This window comes from Lepidothrix coronata, unplaced genomic scaffold (genome assembly GCF_001604755.1).
Source record: "Lepidothrix coronata isolate B3197 unplaced genomic scaffold, Lepidothrix_coronata-1.0 Scaffold96, whole genome shotgun sequence".
NCBI classification, from domain to species: domain Eukaryota; kingdom Metazoa; phylum Chordata; class Aves; order Passeriformes; family Pipridae; genus Lepidothrix; species Lepidothrix coronata.
This window is the reverse complement of record NW_016690276.1, coordinates 2337389-2358334: the sequence shown is the minus strand read 5'-3', so window position 1 is coordinate 2358334 and position 20946 is coordinate 2337389. Positions and strand designations below refer to the sequence as shown.

General features: G+C 39.2%; 1 protein-coding gene across 2 annotated transcripts in view; it reads left to right on the top strand.

Moving 5' to 3' along the window:
• Positions 1-20946, top strand: part of TSPAN5 (tetraspanin 5) — a 90799-nt gene that overhangs the window by 64256 nt on the left and 5597 nt on the right. Inside the window, exons 2-7 of one of the 2 annotated variants that reach the window (XM_017822235.1) lie at positions 2321-2371; positions 12867-13013; positions 14843-15013; positions 16927-17052; positions 20420-20467; positions 20600-20716. In XM_017822235.1, the coding sequence (XP_017677724.1) occupies positions 2321-2371; positions 12867-13013; positions 14843-15013; positions 16927-17052; positions 20420-20467; positions 20600-20716 (660 nt within the window). The remainder of the gene's footprint in view (positions 1-2320; positions 2372-12866; positions 13014-14842; positions 15014-16926; positions 17053-20419; positions 20468-20599; positions 20717-20946) is intronic. The other variant, XM_017822236.1, reaches the window with a different exon arrangement.

The window sequence follows — 20946 nt, the reverse complement described above, 5'->3', positions numbered from 1 at the left end:
TCTGATTGCCCAGTCTGTAATTGGAGGCCTGACTTGAGACCCTGTAGTCTAAGTCACCTTTTACAACCCATGAGGTAATCTTATCCTTAAGTCTCAACTTCTGGTGAAGGATCAGGACACTTGACTAGATTAAGTATGTAAAGTGAGTGGATCTGAGCCAGACTTGCAGCTGATGTGTATGGCTGTAAAGTTACATTCGTATGCACTGATAAAATTCTTTCATTCTGGTTTTCCACACTTGTTCTGTTCAAAGCCATATTAAGCTTTTTGCAAAACATAATTTTTTATACCTCTTACCAATAACAATTTTCCACTTCCAAATGCAACTTATGGATTTCTATAATACTATAGCTATTCCCCCCCCCCTTAACTCCTGTTCCTTCAACTATTGTGCCTTTGGCTGTGTAAGAAAGAAGGAAAGGAGACTGTTGCTGAAAAAAGATCTTTGTCTGAGAGATTTGGAAACTTGAACAGCTTTATCTCAAATTTCAAATAATCACTGCAGTCAGGAGGATTACACACGCTCTTCTGGCAAGCTTTATAACCATAATAAAAAAAGCAGTCATGATACAGGTAAGATGACCTTTCTTGGCTCAGGTAGTGTATCACAGGAGGCTGTACCGACTTTCTCAAATCCACCTTTCATACTTTATGAAAATTAAGGCTGTTGAAGTAAGACTTTCTTGACCAACAGTTATGTTTTTCTATCTAGGAAAAATTTCCATTTATCTTGTGTTAAAATGTGGCCAAGCCTGCAATGGTTTCCTTTGAAGAATGCTAACTTGTAGTATTGTTTAAATTTACAGTCATGACTCTTCAAGTAAAAAAAAAAGTTTCATTCCCAGTATGCATGGTCCTTTGGGTAGCTGGAAAAGCACACTTGGAGGAGAAAGTCAGAGAAATGAAATGGGCGTTAGGGAACTCCAGGGCATTGCAGTGCGCATATTTCACTTGATATTGGGTTATGCTTTTACATATATTGTTGTGGTACAAAGATAGAAGTGCCCCTTCAAAAAAAAAAAAAAGTGCATGTAAGAAAGAAGGAATCTTTCTTTGAAAACATTGAAATCACTTCTGGGAAAGCTTTTAAAGTTTATGTTCCTGCCTCCTCCCACTTTTCAACAGAAACCCACTTTTGTCCTGTTCTGCAAAGGAAAAATCATTAGGATACTTAACTGTTTACACAGATCTTAAGAGAAAAAGTACTTGTGTGCCAGAGTAAGTCCACGCCAATGCAGTGTGGAGAAACCACAAAGAAGACCAGGGTTTTATGTCTGAGCAACAATTCATTATGTGCTCTAATACTAATGTGAATATAGTTTTCTTTTTAGTTAGCGCTTAGGTTTTAAAAACCAGATATGCAAGTTGGACAGATGGACATTTGGAGATGTGCTCATACATTTGCTGTGTGTTTTTTAAACATTTTACATGATAGCTACTGTATCATGCCAAATATGCAGTAATGATGTTGGGAGATGGAATGCTTATTCTGCTTGCTTTGCTTGTCTCACTAATCTTTAGTGTAGATTTTGTATGGAAACCCTGTAGATTTGGAGGGAGGTGATGCCCTCTAAATTATTCAGTGGAATGGAGAAATACAGGGATGTAACAAAATCCGGGACGCTGTTCCCTTCTCCTTAGTGGAGGAAAGGGAACTTTTGAGTTTGGAGCTTTTGAGTCCCTTGGAGGAGAAAGGGAATGTTAACTTCCGTTATTAAACACAGAAATGCTCAGTATCAGAAAAGTTATAAAGTGTTGATTTCATGGCTTTAAAAAGTTCTTAGTCTTTCAAACCAGTATTGTTTTTATTATTTCCCCCCCCCAGTCATAGGTTATTTTCTGTGGACAACATTGCTAAAATTGATAATACATGTGTGTCTAGGACTTTAAAAGGACTTTCTGTCACTGGGAGAGCATTGTGAGAACAGATACTTTGTGCAGGTGGTGGTAATACAATAGTAAAATAATGTGTTGCTTGATGGTGGAGTCTGCTTTGAATCTGGCAAACTCAAAAAGAACTTAACTTGCTCAGTGCTGATAAAATGACACTTACTGCACTTACTATTCCTATGTGGAACATCCCTGAGTTGTGCAAGTTTTAAATTCTTCAAGTTACAATGGTTGAGTTGTGAAATAAACAACGAGATACATATTATACGTGTCTCTCAGTCCTGATAAAATTGATTCTCCAACAGAGAAGATGAATCAATGTGTATTTTAAAAAAAAAATAAACAAAGAACCCCCCCCAAAAAACCCTGTGCAAAACCCACCATAAATTTCTAGTTCCTGCTCTGATTTTTTTTTTTCCTTTTCCTTTAGTTCCTTGGCATAGCATTTCTTGGGATTGGATTGTGGGCATGGAATGAGAAGGTAAGCTGAATGTAGCACCAAATTTTGTTTTTCTTCTTAATCTCTCTTTTTCTGATGAAATGTTAAAATAGTAATATGCTGTGTATTTTGGGTCTACACACATTTTCTACTGAAACAAAATCAAGCCGCTCTGTCAAATAAAACCTTGGCTTGGGTCACCTAGAGGAACATCACTGGCATTTTTCCCAAGAATACCTTGGCAAGACATCATGGCCGACACTCACACATAAAATAACCATTTCAGGCCTTGCACACTCAAACTGCAGCTCAGACACCAGAACCCTTTACTGAGGCAGTATTGGCAGTGTGTCTCCACTCTGTGTGTCCCCAGGAAATGGAGAGGGAGCCTACATGTCTTATAAAGCAGCTTCCTGAAAATAGGCTTGCTTGGCTTTGCCCTAACATAGCATGTTACTTGCTGTTCCTATTAAAACAACAAAAACAAAAAAAAGAGAAACAAAATTAGCCCTGAAAATCAAGGCAAACCTTTAGGGAACACTCTCTGTTGCAAGACTGTAAAATCATCTTCAAAATGGGAAGTATGTATGTGTGTGGGGAGCAGGCAGGGAAAGAGAAAACATTTGTGAACCAGAGCCCAATTTTTAATTTGCTTGCTGCTGAAGTTGAGAAGAAGATCAAGACATGCTATACAAAACAAGTCAGTATATCTGGGGTTACTGGATGAAGAGTTGGCTCGCTAAAAGACATCAGCTAAAATTAAAGCCAGAGTTTCCTTTTCTTCTTTGTTTAAAAAACTGAAAATAACAAAACCTGGCCGATAACAATGGTGCTATGAAGTTCAGTTATATAATAGTTTTTTCTTCATTAAATGGAAAACACTGAGTAAGTTACGAATTGATGTTCACTTAAGGCATAATAACTGGCACTTGCAGCAGAACAAATAACACATTGGAAGCTCTGAAGTTTTGCCACTTAAAAATTCACAACAAATTTTTCTGGTTCAGAAGTGAGTTGTTAACTTAGATTCTAATTGCTCTCTGCGTATGCCTTGAATGTAAGTAATACGAATACTAATGGGATATTAATTAGCTCACACTATATACACTTTTATATATATATTTATATACCATATAATACTGATGTTGGGTAGGTTCAATAGCTGTGTCTATTTTCATTCAGCAAGGGTGTAAAAACATGTCTTTTTTAATACTCTGAGCATAATCTCAGAGCTTTGTACCTGTGTCTAAGCCAAAGAGAACAGCATTATTTAGGAGTGGTTTTCTAGAAGAGATTTAGACATTTTTGTTTCATTGCAGTAGGCAATAGACGTGATTCCTCTTCAGAATGAATGAACAGCCATAGGAAAATCAGCTGTAGTCTAGTGTTTGAAGTCTAAAGTATGCCAGTCCTACAGCTAGAAGGTGTTCTGGCAGAGTAGTGTTTTTCTTAGGGTTTACATATTTTCTATATGGGAATGCATGCGCCCTTTCCTAGGAAAAATGTATTCAATTCATAGTTGCTAATAGCCAGAAGTCATAGGTCATGTTTTTACTTGAGGTTTGGACATCTGTTACCAAGTCATCTTAAACTATTTTTAATCAGATTCTGAAAGTGGAAGAAAATGCCACGTTGTTTTTAAGACAAGCAAATAAAACCACCTACAGCAGTTTAATATGTGTTAGCTCAGGCTCCATATGTAGTAGGTTTTCCTTTAGAAATTAATAAATAAAATACTCTTTATTGGTATAAAGCACAGGTTTTTCCTTGAAAATGAGCATCTTTTCCCAGCTTTTTTAGCTGTTGTGTCTTGCAGTGCTTAGTGTGGACTCTGCCAGTTCATGGTTGTAACAAACAAAATGCCATGTAGGTGTAGCTGAACCACACAGCTCCTGAGCATAGACAGATTTGAGTTATTGCTACAGTTTTGTAGCAAGAGCTATGGAAAAATGGACTTGTGTCAAGCTAATTTGAGGTCTTTATTTCACTCAGCTCTCCAGAGGACAGGCAATGGCCAAAAGCTGCAGTCAGCAGGATCAGGTTCCAGATACATAGGCCCTGTGTAACTTAGTGGGGGGCAGATGTGTTAGATCCCAGGCAGAGTTGTTCTTACTGCAGATGGGGATTTGGAGATGAAAGCCAAGTAGGTGACGCCCAAGGTTTGAGAGATCTGTGTCTTAACTGAAAGGCACTTCTCTAGTTAGACTGATTCTTGCCTAAGGGTGGACTGGATATCCCTTAGGCTTTGTGGGCTGTTGTAAGACAACAAAGCAGCTTGTCAGAGAAGGACACAGGAGTCCTGGTGTTCACAAAATTGAACTTGAGCCAGCGGTGTGTCTTTGCGACAAAGCCCAGTGGTGTCCTGGGCTGTACTTGAGTGTTGCCAGCAAGTTGAGGGAGGGAATTCTTCCCCTCTACTCAGTGCTGGTGAGGCCACACCTGGGCCAGTTCTGGGCTCCCCGGTACAAGAGGGACATACTGGAGAGTCCAGCAAAGGACTGCCTAGATGATTAAGGGACTGGAGCATCTCTTCTACAAGGAAAAACTAAGAGAGATAGAACTGTTCAGCCCAGAGAAGGATAGACTCAGGGGACTCTTAATGCATGTAAATACCTGAAGCAAGAGTGCAAAGAGGGTGGAGCCAGGCTGTTTTCAGTGGTGCCCAGTGACGGGGGCAGTGGGCACAAACTGAAACACAGCAGGTGCTCTCTCTGAACATCAGGGAACACATATGTTTTTACTGTGAGAGTGACTGAGCACTGGCACAGTTTGCCCGAAGGTGATTTGGAGTCTCCCTCTTTGGAGATTTTTCAAAAGGAGTCAGGACATGGTCCGAGGCAGCCAGATCTGGATGACCAGATGACGTCAGCCATTCTGCGAAGACTTGCTGCTGCCCAATGAACTAAGTGTTTATCAAAGTTGAACTTGATGCTGTTATTGTATAATGTATAAACATAAATTTGTAAGGTTTTTTTGCAGGAGTGGGTCTTCAGAAGGACTCCTACTTAATTTGGTGCTGTCGAGGATTTTGATTTACTTCTGTTTTGAATCGTGTGACTTTATATCCAGCTGTGTGGTTTTATAGCCTGGCCATCAACTTGTATATACTTTTGCTACTTCACAGAATCTTTTTAAAGTAAAAAGATAGCATTCCAGGCCACATTAAAACTGCAGGACAAAAAGAAATCCACACCTTTCAGAAGTCCCATTTGCTGCTGGCTAAAACCAGTTTATGGTAGATTTGTGAACTTGGTGGCTAGTTTCTCTTTTTTTGCTAAGTTGTCTTGAATTCTCCCCTTTAAACTTTCTTGTAAAGAAGAAAAGCACAATATACAGTCTCGTGACCTTCCTTACGGCCTTTGCAGGGAGGCAAAAGAGCTCATTTGTCAAATAGGCAAAAGAATTGACTTGACAGCCAGTCAGCCAGCCCTAAACAAAAACTGGGCAATTAGCATTCTGAGTCATGAACCTGAAAGAGAGCTGGGGTGGGTGGGGGCAGTAAACTCCGAGGACGAATAAAGCGATCTATACATGGATGTACTGTATAGCTCACAGTCTCGCAGTGTTTTCAGGCATGCTAGACTCGGGCTTGTACCATAAAATAGTTCATCCATGGCAGCTGATTTCCACCCTCCTCCCTGCAACAGTGACATGAACATTTTTAACATATAAAGAGTCTATACTAAGCTCCAGCAACCTATACTACCTTTGCTCAGCAGCAGGGGAAAAAGTTTATATTTCACTGCTTTTTTTTAACCACTTCAAGTCATGCCTTCTGTTGACTCTTTAAAAATAAACTAGACTTGTACAAAAATGTCTATTTCCCTCCTCTGTTGTATATATTAGATTTTGTGATCTCTAGGGCTGTTCATGGTATGATGCCAGTAGGTGCTTTGGAAAATAAGCTTCCTGGCTTCCTCCAGGAGATTTATATTCAAGAGTAGTGAGCCTAATGATGAATTGCTGTTACGTCTTCTGAAACCTTTCAAGACTGTCTATGGGGACAGACTTTTTAGAAGGAAAGAACTGTGGTTTTGGGGTAAACTCTTTAGAAGGTAGCAAAAGTAGAGATACTAAAGTAGGGAAGAAATCTGCAGATCCTTGCAAATTTTGTTGATTAAACTCAGTTTGTGTATAAGTTTACTGAAATGAAGAGGGAGAAGTGGAAGAAGTTGATTATGTGCATAAGTTTGGTTTCTAGGCTTTTCCTGTTAAATCAGCATAACTGTAAGACACTCCAACTCAGAACAAGTTGTGTGCAGTTTGGAGTACCAGTATGGTACCTCTGTATGCCAGCATAGTATTCTTAGTGAGCAGGAGTTCTAAATCTGGATCTCAAGTTTTAAGGTACACTTTTACTTGTTAATATAAGGTGATTTGGGCCTGCTTTGGTGTTCTGGGAAAGGCTAAACTCCCTACATAGAAACAGTCACAATTTGTCAGACCAAGTCTGTCTCTCTTTGCCCTGAAGTGAAAACCACAGTTGTTTTCAGGAAAAATTCTCACTTCTCTTACTGTCCCAGTGAGTGGCAGACATCAAGGAGTGATACACTAGTCACTTTATAATTGTTATGCATACATGCCTGTCATACAGTTCTTCTAAAAATTATTGCCAGCAAGGAAACTGTGCACGTATCCTATGGTTCCTTACGGGCTGAAGGATACCCAAAGCATGTATCTTGCCTCTAAGTCAGGACTGTGTATGGATTTTACGTGGTTGAGGAAGAGAGTGAGGGATACTAATATTCACTATTACATTTTGTTTAAATTTCAGTACATAAAGATGAGTAAGCTAAACAGACTTCTAAATAGTTTACTAGTGTTCCAACACTTTATAGCCCTTAATCTTGAAAAATCTAAAAATTGGTATGTTGTAATGTATTTGTGCCAGTTATTCGTTTATTGAACTCCTCTTTGTCAGGGCAAGAAAGTTAAACTAGTCATTCTCCTTTATTAGACACTGCTGCTTTTACTGTTTGCTGTGGGATATGCAAAACCAACACAAATCAAGGAAATAAGATTTGTAAACATCTCCCAGCTAGTTTCTTGCTTGCGGAGACAAAATTCCGAAGTAGAATTAATTTGGCATGTTTCAATGACTATTGTTCTGTTCCCCATTCTCATTCAGATGCACAGCATGGAGAAACTGCATGGATTTTATGACTAACAAAGCAGAGAGACATTTTTCCGTTTTAAAATCATGCATTTGGAAATACTTTTATTTACCATCACCCCCACATGTTCCTGTTTGCCGGTGATTCTAAGTCCCACAGACAAGCCTGTGAAAAGGCTAAACCTCAGTTTGCAAAGAAGAAATCTTTTTTTTGATCTTCTGGGTTGGTTGTTTTTTTTCTTTTTTTTTTTTCCTCCCAGTAATGGAATTCTGCAACAGAGAAGTTTTTTTTTCCCCATCTTGGAGGAAATAGAAAATAAAAAGTAGCTGATTTCTCCCATCCTACTCTCACAGTGTATTACCCCATTGTTCCCTAGGATGATGATTCTCCTAAGGTGTCTCTGACTCAGTATGCCTTGAATTTTCATTACAGGATCAGCTTTTCAAAATTGCTGCTGCCTGGTGTTTCAGTTGGTGCTGTTCTCTTGCCCTGCAGTGTGGTACTGGGCCTGCTAAATCAGCAGCTGTTCACAACAACAGACCATCTGGAAATCTCACTAGCTTGTTAGTGCACTTGTGACTTCCTTCTCTTTGGCCTCATCAGGAACCCAGGATCGCATCAGACTGTACAGGTGTGACAACACTGAGGCACTGTTCCAGCCAAGATGACTGTCTTGCTTTGGGTTCAGTGTGCAGGGGCTGTGCCTGCTAAATGCAGACAGTGTGGACCAATAGAACAGGAAATGGTGTTGAAGATCCAGCTTGCAAACTCTACTGGTTTTGAAAGGGTTTGAATTCTCTTCAGCTTAGTTCTAGGGTGATCTCATGAACTGAATACCTGCTAGTGGTTGGAGCATGAATTATGTTCCAGGGGCACATCTTCATTTCTAAGTAATCTAGTGTGTGTGCTCTGGGACTGATGTGGACTGAAGCACAGCTAGTGTGTGATCACGTCAAATGAACTGCTGGATCTGACCTGAAATATTAATGCAGATGTGCACCAAAGGCAGGAGCTAGAGTCAGGGACCTGTCTCTGGAAAGTAGTACAAGTTGTTCTGATGATCTTAAAAAGTACAAAATGGAGACGGGGTGGGGTAGAAATATGAGATCAGTCTTTCCTGTTCCATCCGTGCATCATTGCATCCTAGTGATTGAAGTAAAATACATTTAACAAATAAAGGAACTTTTCTAATAACTTCACTGTTATGTATTTTAGTTCACATATGGATGACGCTTTTGTTGTTTCACTACCCCAAACAAATTTTGACTTGTGTTGGATTAAAAGATTAATTAACAACTCATGCACTGTTATGTACAGCAAGCTATGGAGGATGGAGGAACAGAGCAAACAGATGATCTGGAGCTCAGCCAGGGAACATGTCCTACTGGCTCTCCTTGTGGGACTACAGCAGAGCCCTAAGTTGACACTATGGGGAGAAGTAAAATATTTGAGTATGTAGCTTTTTACAAACAAAGTGTTTCCTGCCAAATACAGATTATACACGTGCTTAAACTACTAAGAACGTGATGTGCATGTACCTCAAAAATAACCGTGCTTCCAAAATGAGAATGTGTGTTTAGAGGAAAAAAAAAGTTCCTCCTTTTAGAAGCTGAAGTATCAAAGTACCTGCAACTATTTAACAATAAAGGTTGAACTGCTACTGGGGAACTGCAGTAGCATTGCTGAGGAAAAATACCTTGCATTTGTAGAAAGCGTGATGCTAAACTACTTTGAGGTGGTTTGTTTAGATGTTGCGTTGATGCAAGAGAGAAGTGGACAGTCACCATATATGACAGTCAGTCACCATGACTGACTGCTCAGCCTGAGGATTCAGAGCAGATCACTGGAGGATGCAGTGTTAGGATATGAGATTCTTGATCCTCTTAGAATATGAGATTCTTGATCCTCTGCTCAAGCACCTCTGTAAACAGTCCCTTCTGCTTTTGGCTAAAGATGGGATGAAGACAGAATTGATCACTACCAGCTGTTTTTATATTTCTGTCAAACTTTCCCTAGCAGTAGCCATTGCAGCCAAACAATACTGAATAGTGTGGTAGTAGGTACAGTAGGCATTACAGAAACCTGTGGTGGATAGGAAGAGTATGTGCCTAGAGGACTGTACATTTAGTTCTTCTTAACAGTATAAAGTGAGATAATATTCCCCAGTTGTTGCCCTGCTGATTGAAGCAAAATGTGCTTTTCTTCAGGGTATTGCACCACTGTATCTTCAGAGAGTTTATCTTTAAGTGTCCAGAAAACTGTATTTCAAGCAGTAATCTTCTATCAGACTACCCCTGTGCATCTCTAGATGTAACCACAGAGCATTGTCTGTGTTTCTCATTCCCACTGCTGGCTATTGTTTTATTGCCAAAGCCTCTCTGACGATTGTATGTCCTGAGATGTCCCTTCAGAATACTGATAACTTGGGGTTCATATGCAGAGAACATATGCAGTACAAACAAGAATTACACAGCATGTGCTTTGCATTGTCGAGATGTATGATTTGGGATTTAGCCAAGCTAGGCTTATGATAGCCACGTGTGCATTAGCAACAGATGCTTTCTAAGGACAGCAATCAATGGCAGATAAAGCTTGTGTTGTTTTATTTCAGTACATGTCAAATCATTGCTACCCTGAGAAGCTGGAACCTGGAAGAGATGAGAGATGGGATAAGTGACTTGTGCCAGGTAACTGGCCAACATGTTACATGGTAGGGTGCTAAGAGCCCAACTGTGCTAGAAAATCAAGTAAAGTGGGGAAGGGCATGATCAGAAAAAGAGTATAAAACTGGTTCAATAAGTTTTACTGCCATCGACTTTCATGGCAGTGTGGCAAAATGCAAAGGAATGTGTTTCTTACTACACTTTATATTATGACTAGCTTCTCTAAGAGTCCACAGATGTGAGCTGAATTTCACCTGGATTTCTTTTCATTTGAATTTTACTACTTTCATATGGAAAGAGGTTGATTTAGCATAGTAGTTTTCTTTGGAGTTTTTGTTGTTTTTTTCTTCGTTTTGTTTTGTGTGTTTTTAAAGAAAGACTAAGTGTCATACAAAAGGAGACTTAAATGGCTCTTCATCCATCTTGGATTTTTTCAAGTAAATACAAATAATACAAAGGCAACATCCTTTATCCAGTGACTGTTTTTTTCCTCTACTATTCTATGGTCCATCAACTTCAAAATCAGCTAATATTAAAAGAAAAGAGTAGTAGTACTTGCTTTAAGGTAGAATTTATTCTCATCTTGTGGTAACTATATAGGCACAGAAGAAAGCACTTTAAACTTTGTGAAGACATCATTTCAGTAGCTTTTTTTTTTCCCTTGAGGCAGAGGTCATGCTTCCTGTCTTGTGTATGGCCATAGCCAAAGGCCCCGATTTTTTCAAAGGTTTCTGTGTTATTGGATTGTACTGTTTATATTCTGGCTTGTTAGCCAGAAAGTTGTCTTAGATTTCTTTTCTATGACAAATGTAATGAAACGAAAGTAGTGGGAAACTTTTGCACAAGCTGATATAAGTGTTAATGACAGGTAAGTGTTCATTTCATGCTGGTGTGTACCATCTATTCACTGAGATGATCCCAGAAGAGGGGATGGGCCAACTGGTTTGCTTTGATAGTAGTGCTGGCTTTGAGTTGTGTTATGTCATTCCTTAGATCTATTTTTGCGTTTTTAATGAATGACAGTAAGGCTAGTACTATATGTAATGTAGGAGGAAAGTGATGAATCTGATTTAAAATTTTTTTTCATCCCTCTCTGTCAGGCAATAGCCTGTTGTAGTAGGAGGGAGAAGAATCCGCTTTGAGAATGTCATTCATGCTGTTGGATTATTGTTTGTACTTTAGGATTGGGTCGTAGTCAGGTTTTTCTTTTGCTTTTAGCATACTGGACTTTTCTAAGGGTCCTTGATGTGTGGATTGGAGAAATTCATGTGTACATTTTTATCTAGTCTGTCCTTGTCTGCAGAATTAAAAAACTTTGTGTACTGTCTTTGTCTAGTACTTGTTCAATGTCAGTTTTGCTTGGGAAACTCTATGAAAGTGGTTGCAGACTACATGAAGTAATGTGTTAGAAATATTGGTAGCATGATAATTGGTATGTTTTGAGTGGCCCAAAATAGATTTATATATATAAAATAATCACAGGTCTAAAGCTACGGTTGTGAACAGTCATCCATTAAAAATGTTAATATCAACTTCTGGAAATAAGGTTATAATAATTTCCTTCTAAATTATTGCTGGTTTGGGACTATTTCAAAGAAACAAATGGGATATGAACAGGAAAAAGGAAAAGGATGAAGAACCTAATAACTCTGCAAATAAGGAGCTGTAGATGTAAAGGTCTATATTGCTGCTTTTCAAGCCACAGCAATATTCAGGAGTTAGTAGGAAGCAGTAGCCAAAGCGTTCAGCCTGGGTTCAGAGTTCTTTGAGGAAATGCAGCAGTGTGCTTTGCATTGACCTACAGCACCAGGGAGGGGAATGAAGAAATAGTAACACTTCAGCATTTTTTTTCTGCCAAAAGGCTTTAGGAAACTGTAACTGTTGCTGTGCAAACACACTGGAATAAGGGAGACTTTGTACTTGCTTCTTGATATGACCCATCTGTTCAGCATCAGCCAAGGGATTACTGGCATCACAACCCAAGCTCTGCTTCTAAGGCGAAAATGGCATTACAAGCAGACTGTGCTGACTGTCATATCTAAAACACAGCGTATGTGATTTAACATATGATAGGTCTAACCTAAGTTAGTGTAAACCATATCCCAAGACAAGTCCTTAGACTGTCTTATGTCCCACTAAGAGACTTTACATTATTTTCAAATTTTTGCTGCTAACTAATTAGTCAGTAGCCACTTTATTTCTAGAATGAGGTTTTGGCACTGGAGATGCCTGAATCTGAATTGGCCAGGTATGTAGTTTGTCAGAATTGAGTGTAAAATTTTTTGTTGCAAGGTGCTGCAACCTAGGACTAAATTCAAGTTGGTTTTATTACTGTTGACTGCTTTTTCTGTCATAGCATGTGTAACTGTGTGCTTACATAAATGGTGTATATGATATGTAAAACGCACCTCATCATGGGTAATAAGATTGGGTTGAGTTTTGTTCAAATATCTCTTCTGACTTTCTGGCAGACTACTTTGTATTGCTGCAGAAGCAGGAAATGCCCTGTGGGTTTCTCACAGAACACTCTAGAAGCACATTTTGTTGTTCATTCACATGTTGATTCAGAAATGTTGTACATAATTGCACTTTTTATCTCTTCTGGAATGCAAAGATTTTCTTAATTGTGTTTTGTTGCTGTACTGCAGAACATTTATTTTGCTGTAGTCTTCCACCTTTTTAAAAAGAAAAATGCAAGCAGAATTTGTACAACTGAAAGCTGAACACGCTAACTAATTCTTGGCATTGTCTCTTTCCCAGGGAGTGCTGTCCAATATCTCCTCCATCACCGACCTGGGAGGCTTTGATCCTGTTTGGCTCTTCCTAGTGGTGGGAGGAGTAATGTTCATTTTGGGATTTGCAGGATGCATTGGAGCTTTACGAGAAAATACTTTTCTCCTCAAATTTGTAAGTAGCCTTTGCAGCTCTGGCATTCATCAGTTACACAGTGTGTCATGTTATCTGTTCTGCTTAACTGTGTGAAGCTTTTAAAATGTATTTTGGGGAGGAAGGTGGTATCCTGTGTGAGAGTACCACAAAAGCACTTAACTTTTAACACTTTACAGCTCTTCAGTCTCTAGTGCTTATTAGTTGTGTTTTCTTAAGGTTCAAAACTATTGGCGGTAAGAATCATAACATGGAATTACTGCTTTTCATATGGATATAGCCTAACATTTTGCTTTCCTGGCACAAAAAGAGAGAAATTTCTGCAGAGAATCTGTGTGTTTAACTTGGAGGCCATAATAAGCTGCCTGTGAAATACAAGGGATGTACATACACCCCTGAATGTGACCCATGCGGCTTCTGCTGTGCAAGTGCTCCCCATGGTACAGAGGAGATAGGACTGTTATTAGGGGTTGCTTGCTGATATCCTCAGTCTGTGCTGTTTAGCTAATTTGGAAAGGCTTCAATGCTTACTTTCAGTGCTGGGGCCTGAGAAGGAGGAAGGGAGGAGAATGTGCCCAGGATGTGTAAAGAAAATGCAGCTTGTCTTCTTGAACTCTGGGCTGAACTGTTGGTTAGGAAAGGAATTGCTGATATGCAGTCATACCTCAGTGTGCAGAACTCCTTTAGCTAAGTAGCTTGCTTCTGTTTTTTTGAAAACCTTCCTCCTGTGAGCTTTGAAGACGAGGATGACAGTTCCATTTTAGATAAATTGAAGATTTATAATAAAAATGTAAGATTCTTTCCTCCACCACTCCCACTTCCAGAGGTGGGCACAGCCTGGGTAATAGCTGTGTCTCCATAACCATTAGCAGTTAATATATACATGAAAAAGCTTTCAGGGAAATAACTGCCTCCGAGTGACACATTTGGCTCCCACAGACATGTTGTATATGGGGAGGAGGCAACTGAGAGTTACAGTTCTTGAGGCATTTATAAAGCAGCTTGTAACACTTTTTTTTCTCTTCTTCCTTGCTTCTCTTAGCTTGCCTAAAATGAACCCATCTGCTGAACCAGAAATAGCTCCCCATACAGCAGCTGCAGGAGAAATTAAAAATGCATCTGAACACACACAGAGAGCATATTAAAATGAAATTCAAAGGCGCAGTTGCAAAAAGGATGGAGTTCCAGTATACCAGGACCCCCTGTGTGTTCTAAAACAGTGTAGACTCAGTGGAAATGCTTAGAGAAAGTGGCAGATCATTAGTAATGCCTTTGGCATCCATTGCATTTGCATTAATCATAGCAGCCTCATTTGGTTTTAATGTGGATGTGAGTCATTTCATAGACATTCTGCTCTGACTTAGTCATTAATTAAGTTCTGCTGTTACCAATTTTTGCTTTGTCTGCTTAGGCGAAGCTTTTCCAGTGAGAGTAGCTAAAGAAGAAGTCACGTAGAAAATATTTTACTGGCACTACTGGTTGTTTATGCCTTTGAAAATATAAGTGCCTATGTGTAAATTAAGATGGGTTTTCAAGGGCCTTACATGTGGTGACTAGCCATTTCTTGAAACTTACAGTGAATTCTTTTGGATCTCTTTGAAAATCCTAGTGAAATGGCCAAGGTTTGAATTTGTTGGCATTTTTATTATTTGTTAGACTAGAATTAAGATTTCTGTACTACAGCCCTAATAAGAAATGGTATATTTTTAATTGAAAATTTCCTGTGTGCTAGAATGGCTTGAACTTGCACTGAAACAAATAAAGCCTTATCATTGGATATAATTATGAGCCTTGAAATAGTTTTTGATCATAAAGGAAAATAATTTTAACCTTTTTTATTTTCTTCATAGTTTTCTGTATTTCTTGGAATTATTTTCTTCTTGGAGCTGACTGCTGGTGTTCTAGCATTTGTTTTCAAAGACTGGATAAAGGACCAGCTGTATTTCTTTATAAACAACAACATCAGAGCATACCGAGATGACATTGATTTGCAAAACCTCATAGACTTCACGCAGGAATATGTAAGTTGGCCTATGTTTATTTTACTTTAAAGAAATATTTTAGCATATAATACTTTTGAATGTATATATGTATGTATATTTGTCTTTACAGAACTTCTACAAACAGTACCTGTGAAAAGTGGTTTATTTGTTGATGTATGACTGAGTAAAACAAGGTGGAGAGTTGGGGTGACTTATGCTGGAAGACTTAGTGTGTCAAATACATTAAGTTGAAATATTTTATTGTAGGAGATGTCACATCTGTTTAAAAAATTATTCATTTTCTAAACTTAATTTGGTTCTAAGATGAACGTTGGTGTAGTTTTAGCAGCGTTAGAGTTGCTACACCATACTGCAGAGTGGCAGAGATATTTGGTTGGTCCAAATGAAACTACAATGTTGTTTCTGCTGAAGTAGACTTAGTGGAATTGGGCCATTCGTAGAGTTCTTGTGACTCTAAACTCTGTGACTCTTGTTCTCTAAGTGACACTACATCTGCACTTAGGAGGGAGTGGTGAAGCCAGAGATGTACCCACTTGTGAGGGTTAAGCTCTGTAACTTAACAGTGTGTGTAAAGGAAAATTGCACTGAGTTTTGCACACAGGTTATTCTATCAGTACCTTCTTGCTCCAGTACTAGGTTCTGGCCTGTGTTGATGAACTTTCTTTTAATTTGGCCCTGTGTGGCTAAGATGGTTAAGTGTTGTTTGAATTCATGTTTACTAATTTTTGTACATTCTACAGTTAAGATAGTTTCGACATTTGATTTGCCTCTATGTGCCTGGGGGGAAAATGGCAAGTAACAGATCCTTGCACTGGTTTGAATCTTGTCCAGTTGGGAGAAGGTCAGAGGTCACTACATCTGAAAACAGTGGTCCATTTGTATGCAACCAAAAGCCTACAGTCCAACTTTGCAGTCACTGTATAAAGCTTTCTCTCCTTATTGGATTAGCACTCTTAGCAGATAAGCCAAGGACAGCACAAGTCTGAAGAGCAAGCTACTTTTTCAGCCAGTAAAGATAGTGCTTGAAGACATATTCAGGTATTGCAAAGAGAACTGTGCTACATCTAGAAAGAGAGAATTGTTATTCCAATGCTTTTAAAAATGTGGTTTGTTTGTGGGGTTTTACATTTTAAAACTTTTTTTAAGTTGACACAGATGGGTTCATTGGGCTAGCTTCTTAAATGCTGTAACCATCAGTGCTCCACTGATCTCCAGTCCATTCTTTGCAGTTCAGCAAAGCACACCAGTTCTTTGTGTGTTCGACATGTTTTGCCAGAGACTAAGCCTGCCTTTTGGTAAATATACTCTTTAAAGAAGTCAGTAAAGATGTTATTTGTGCAGTGTGTGATGCTCAAGAAACAGTATGTTCATACAGTCTGATGCACAGACAGGCAAAGTTCCCCCAAACTGGCTAAAGTACCAGTGTAGCCCTCAGAGCTGATTAGTTTTGTTGAGAATCCAGGACACAATTAGACTGGACAGAATGTCACACTCTTGGCTCTACTGTCTCTTGGGCTGAGCTTGTAGGCTTGTGCAATTCTGTGGTGGTGTTTGGGCTTATCAGCTCACTCCACAGATTTCTCTCCAGGGAGCAGCATAGCAGGGTGTGAACATAACTTTAATCACATAATAACTTTAGGACAACTTACAGGTTTGGAATGGTCTTTAAAGAAACAACAACAACAACAAAAAAAAACCAACAACAACAAAACCAAAAAACCCCCCAAAACCCAAAGAACAGCAACAACAAAAAAACCAAACAAAACAACCCCCCCCCCGAAAAACCCAAAAAACCCAACCAAACAAAAGAAGCCAGTGGGAGCGTCAGATTTTGTTTTGAAAGCTAGAGGGAAACTGGCAGCAGTGATGCGTGTTACTAATGCTGAGATTTTTGTTCTGAAAGTTAAGAAGCTCTCCTTTCTTTGTTCTAGTGGCAGTGCTGTGGGGCTTTTGGAGCTGATGACTGGAACCTTAATATTTACTTCAATTGCACAGATTCCAATGCAAGTCGAGAGCGCTGTGGTGTGCCATTCTCTTGCTGTACTAAAGACCCTGCTGTAAGTGACAGTCAAGAGGGTAGGATGGGTCTGCTGTTCCAATTGTAAATCACTCTTCAAGATATTGTTTTTTTTGGTCTGGAAATCATGCATAATCATTACCTTCTCACCCACATGTATTCTTTCTGTTCCTGAAGCTCAGCTTACCACTAACTTTTCTGCAGACAGCAAAAATCCTAAGCTAACTTAAGTCTTCATTGTTTGTTTTCTGTTGCTTTTCATTAGAATGAGAGAACCATGGGCTTGGCTGAATGTAAATATTAATTTTAGCAAGTATAAAAAGCAGAAGCTCTTAATGAGTTGAAGGATATGAGCTTTCAATTGAAAATCATCAGAACAGCACCTCTTAAGATCAGACACTCTGAAGGAGATATTATTCATTATTTAATGCAGTGTCCTGAGGCTGCAGCCAGTTTGACCCAGTTTGTTCCAGGTACAGTAATGAATGTCGGTCTGTGCCCTGAAGAACTGACGTGTTTGCATTAGAATCTGGAGTTGGGTATAGACACCTTTACACACTCTTTTTCTCCCCTGTAAAATTACTGCCTGTCCTACGGTCACCTGAAATCAGACTTGAGAAGTCAGAAATTGTTTGAGGGAGCAGCTTTTTGGTAAATTTTCATGTCTTTTAAAATAGTTATAGTTCTGGATCAAGTAGAAAATGTCGGAGCCATGTATTGCTAATGTGGACATGATCAAGAATGAAGAGTAAAGTGTAGGAAAGGGTTCACTAACAGTGAAAGACTTGGAACAGGGATGGCTGTGTACATAGAGAGTGTTATGCGCCTAACAGTGTATACATTTGACTTTCATATGGCTTGAAAGAAGCTGGCTTTGAGTGTTTGCATTATCTAGCAATTCAGCTGTGGCTTTTTCTCCACCTGGAATGACTTAGAGTTCCTTAAATGTATGAGTCTAGCACTGACTGAAGTTAGGCAAGTTTCCAACAGGCACCTCAGGTGCTTCCTGCCTTGCTAATGCAATGCAGTCACTGCTCCCAGCATCCAGTCACTGCTGCTGCACTTCTCCTCTCCTGATAAGGCACTGCCACTTGCATAAGCTGGTTCTGGTTCCTCTGCAGCGAATGTGTCTTTGCAGTAGTTTGAATCTTTCTCACAAACACAGCTGAAAATGTTTCAATGGGATATTAAAACAAAATGTAGATTAGGCTCAAGGGGCCTCTGGTGGTCTAGTGGTTAGGGTGCAGGACTCTCACCGCTGCGACCCGGGTTCGATTCCCAGCCCCCCGGGCAGATGGAGCTCGTCAGCCTTGTAAGGCAATCCATCTAAGAGAAGGTCACTCTAAACAAACCTATGTCCTGGGGACCTCACTGCCACTGTCCAAGCTTGCTCGGCCCCGGCAGATGAACCTCAGGATTAAAGGGTGGGCTCAGTTCAGCGCACGCTGTGTCTCACCTAAAAAATCCACTGCGCAGGCTCGAAGGGTTAATGACCTTTCCCAAATCTTTGCTCGCGAAGACTGGCCATTATATATATATTTATTATATAGATTAGGCTCAAGCATTACATTATGCTTTGGATTCCCTCTACTGTTTGCCTGTCTCCCCACCCATCCACACAGAGGTCATCACAACCCAGTTTTAAAAATATGGTTGTTATAAAGCCAAACCAGTGACAGCAGTACAAGGTAATCCTATAAATCCTATAGTTCTCTCTCTCTTTGTTGTGTATATGGCTATGCAGTTTCTTAGAGTGTGATGGAGCAACCAGAAATTTAAAGATTAATCTCATTCATTGTAAGGAAGCAACACACTTAATTGCCTTTAAAATAAAGACTAAAAATATTAGAAGTCATGTATATAATGGATATAATTGTAAACAAGCTGTGACTGGTTCAATTGCAGTGATTAAATGTAGGTTTATTCTGTGGAAAAGCAAAGTTGTCCCTTTTGGAATTAGGATTCAGTGTTAGACTGATGCAAAGAGTTATGTGGATGCTTTATTGAACAGAACTTACTTTTAGTTTAGCTTGAATCAGGAAGTGGTAAGTTTAAGGTAGACTAAAATAAGTATCTTAAAACAAATTTTGACTCCTGTAGTTCACTTTGCTATAGTTTAGCAGGTTCCTGTACAGACAGGTGTAGTCAAGTTTGTTTATTTCATTTGCATTCTTCATACCTTCTTTCTGTTAACAAATTCCAAGGCAGAAGACATTAATGGTGAAGCATACAGTACAAGGAAGAAAGCTTAAAATCCCTCTGTCAGAATCTTAGGTACTTTTAGAGCCCTGAAGAACTTGGCACTTATATCCCGGCATTGAAAGATACAAGTTGCTCAAATGTTAAAGGTTCATTAAGGGAATCCAGTTTGGGCAACTGACAGAATGCAATCTGTTGTACTTCCTGCAGAGTGAGGAAACAGAGGAGCTTTAGTGCCGATAGGAGATATTTTTTTCCATATGGCTGCTTTTTAAAATCCATTTCTCCACTGCCTGCCTTTCTCACTTCCCACAATTTGATTACGTTGTGGTGTTTTGTACACCTAGCTAGGATTGGCTGATTTTCTCACTTTCTTGAGTAGTTCCTTCTTCTGCTCATTGTTATTATATGATAAGCCAGTAACTTAATATTTTGCTCCCTTTGTGGATGACGCCGAAAGTACTTGCTTCATTTTGTTGCCATGAAATAATTGTATACAAAGTAATAATGCATCTTCAGCTGTCAGTAGATAGCACTTGTTCACTAGGGAAAGTCTTCCAGAGCCTATTTTATTACCTGTGCTTTGGGAGCACTAAAGGAAAGGAAGTAGGAAAAAAAACCCCCTCCTTTCCCATTGGTATTGAACTCCTGTAAGAATGAACAGGCAGTAAGAACACGTTCTGTTCTTTTTTCTTTCTGATTTTTGGAAAGGAACTAGATACTGTATATATTTCTAGGGACATTCCCAGAAAGAACTTGCAATTTCTGCAACAGAACTGCCCCTTGTCACCTCTTCATTTTGCACAGACTGAACCCTGAAAATGTTAACAGTATTCTTGGCATATATTTTTTAGTATAGACAAAACCTTTTCAGCAGAAGGTTCTTCCATTTAAAATAGATGTTCCCTATTCCCTTTGCTTTGACTTCTGAATGCTTGTATCTGGAACATGAAGTTCACCCAGGTGGAAGGCTGGTCTTCCCAGCTTGCTGACTAAATCATGAAAAAGGTTTTTGATCATGTGCTTTTGTTTGTTGCAAATAATTGATAGCACTGAGTGGAAGAGGAAGGCTTTGCTTTAAAGCAATATGCTAATCAAAGTTAAGGTGATTGTCTTATTTACATACAGGACCAACTCTGGGGAGCCTGGGAGAGGTGTTTGGGAGACATTTCACTAATTGTCTCTCTCTCTCTCTCCCCCCCCTCTAGGAAGATGTTATTAATACTCAGTGTGGCTACGATGCAAGGCAAAAACCAGTAAGCTTTTTTTTTCTTTCTTCTTAATGTGGTATGTTAAGGATCTGAATCCCTGTTGCAAGAGCAGATTATTCTACTGATGGGATAGTTGAATATAATTATCTCTGTTTTCTTCCCTCTTCTCCTTGGCAGGAAGTTGATCAGCAGATTGTTATCTACACTAAAGGCTGTGTCCCTCAGTTTGAGAAATGGTTGCAGGACAACCTTACCATAGTTGCTGGTATATTCATTGGGATAGCATTGCTGCAGGTAAACATCACGCTCCCTATAATGAGTCACGCAAAGGAATAACGAATAAAGTGAATATATGAGGGGGGAAACTGTATATGAGAACTGGAAATACAGTGTCAGGTGCCCATAGAAATATAATGTGCTGGTTTTAGTGAGGGGAACTAAATGTATGAGGCTTTCTTTGTGTTAAGGAGTATTTAATTTCTATCTATAGGGATGCATTTTTTTCTTTTCAACAAAACAAACAC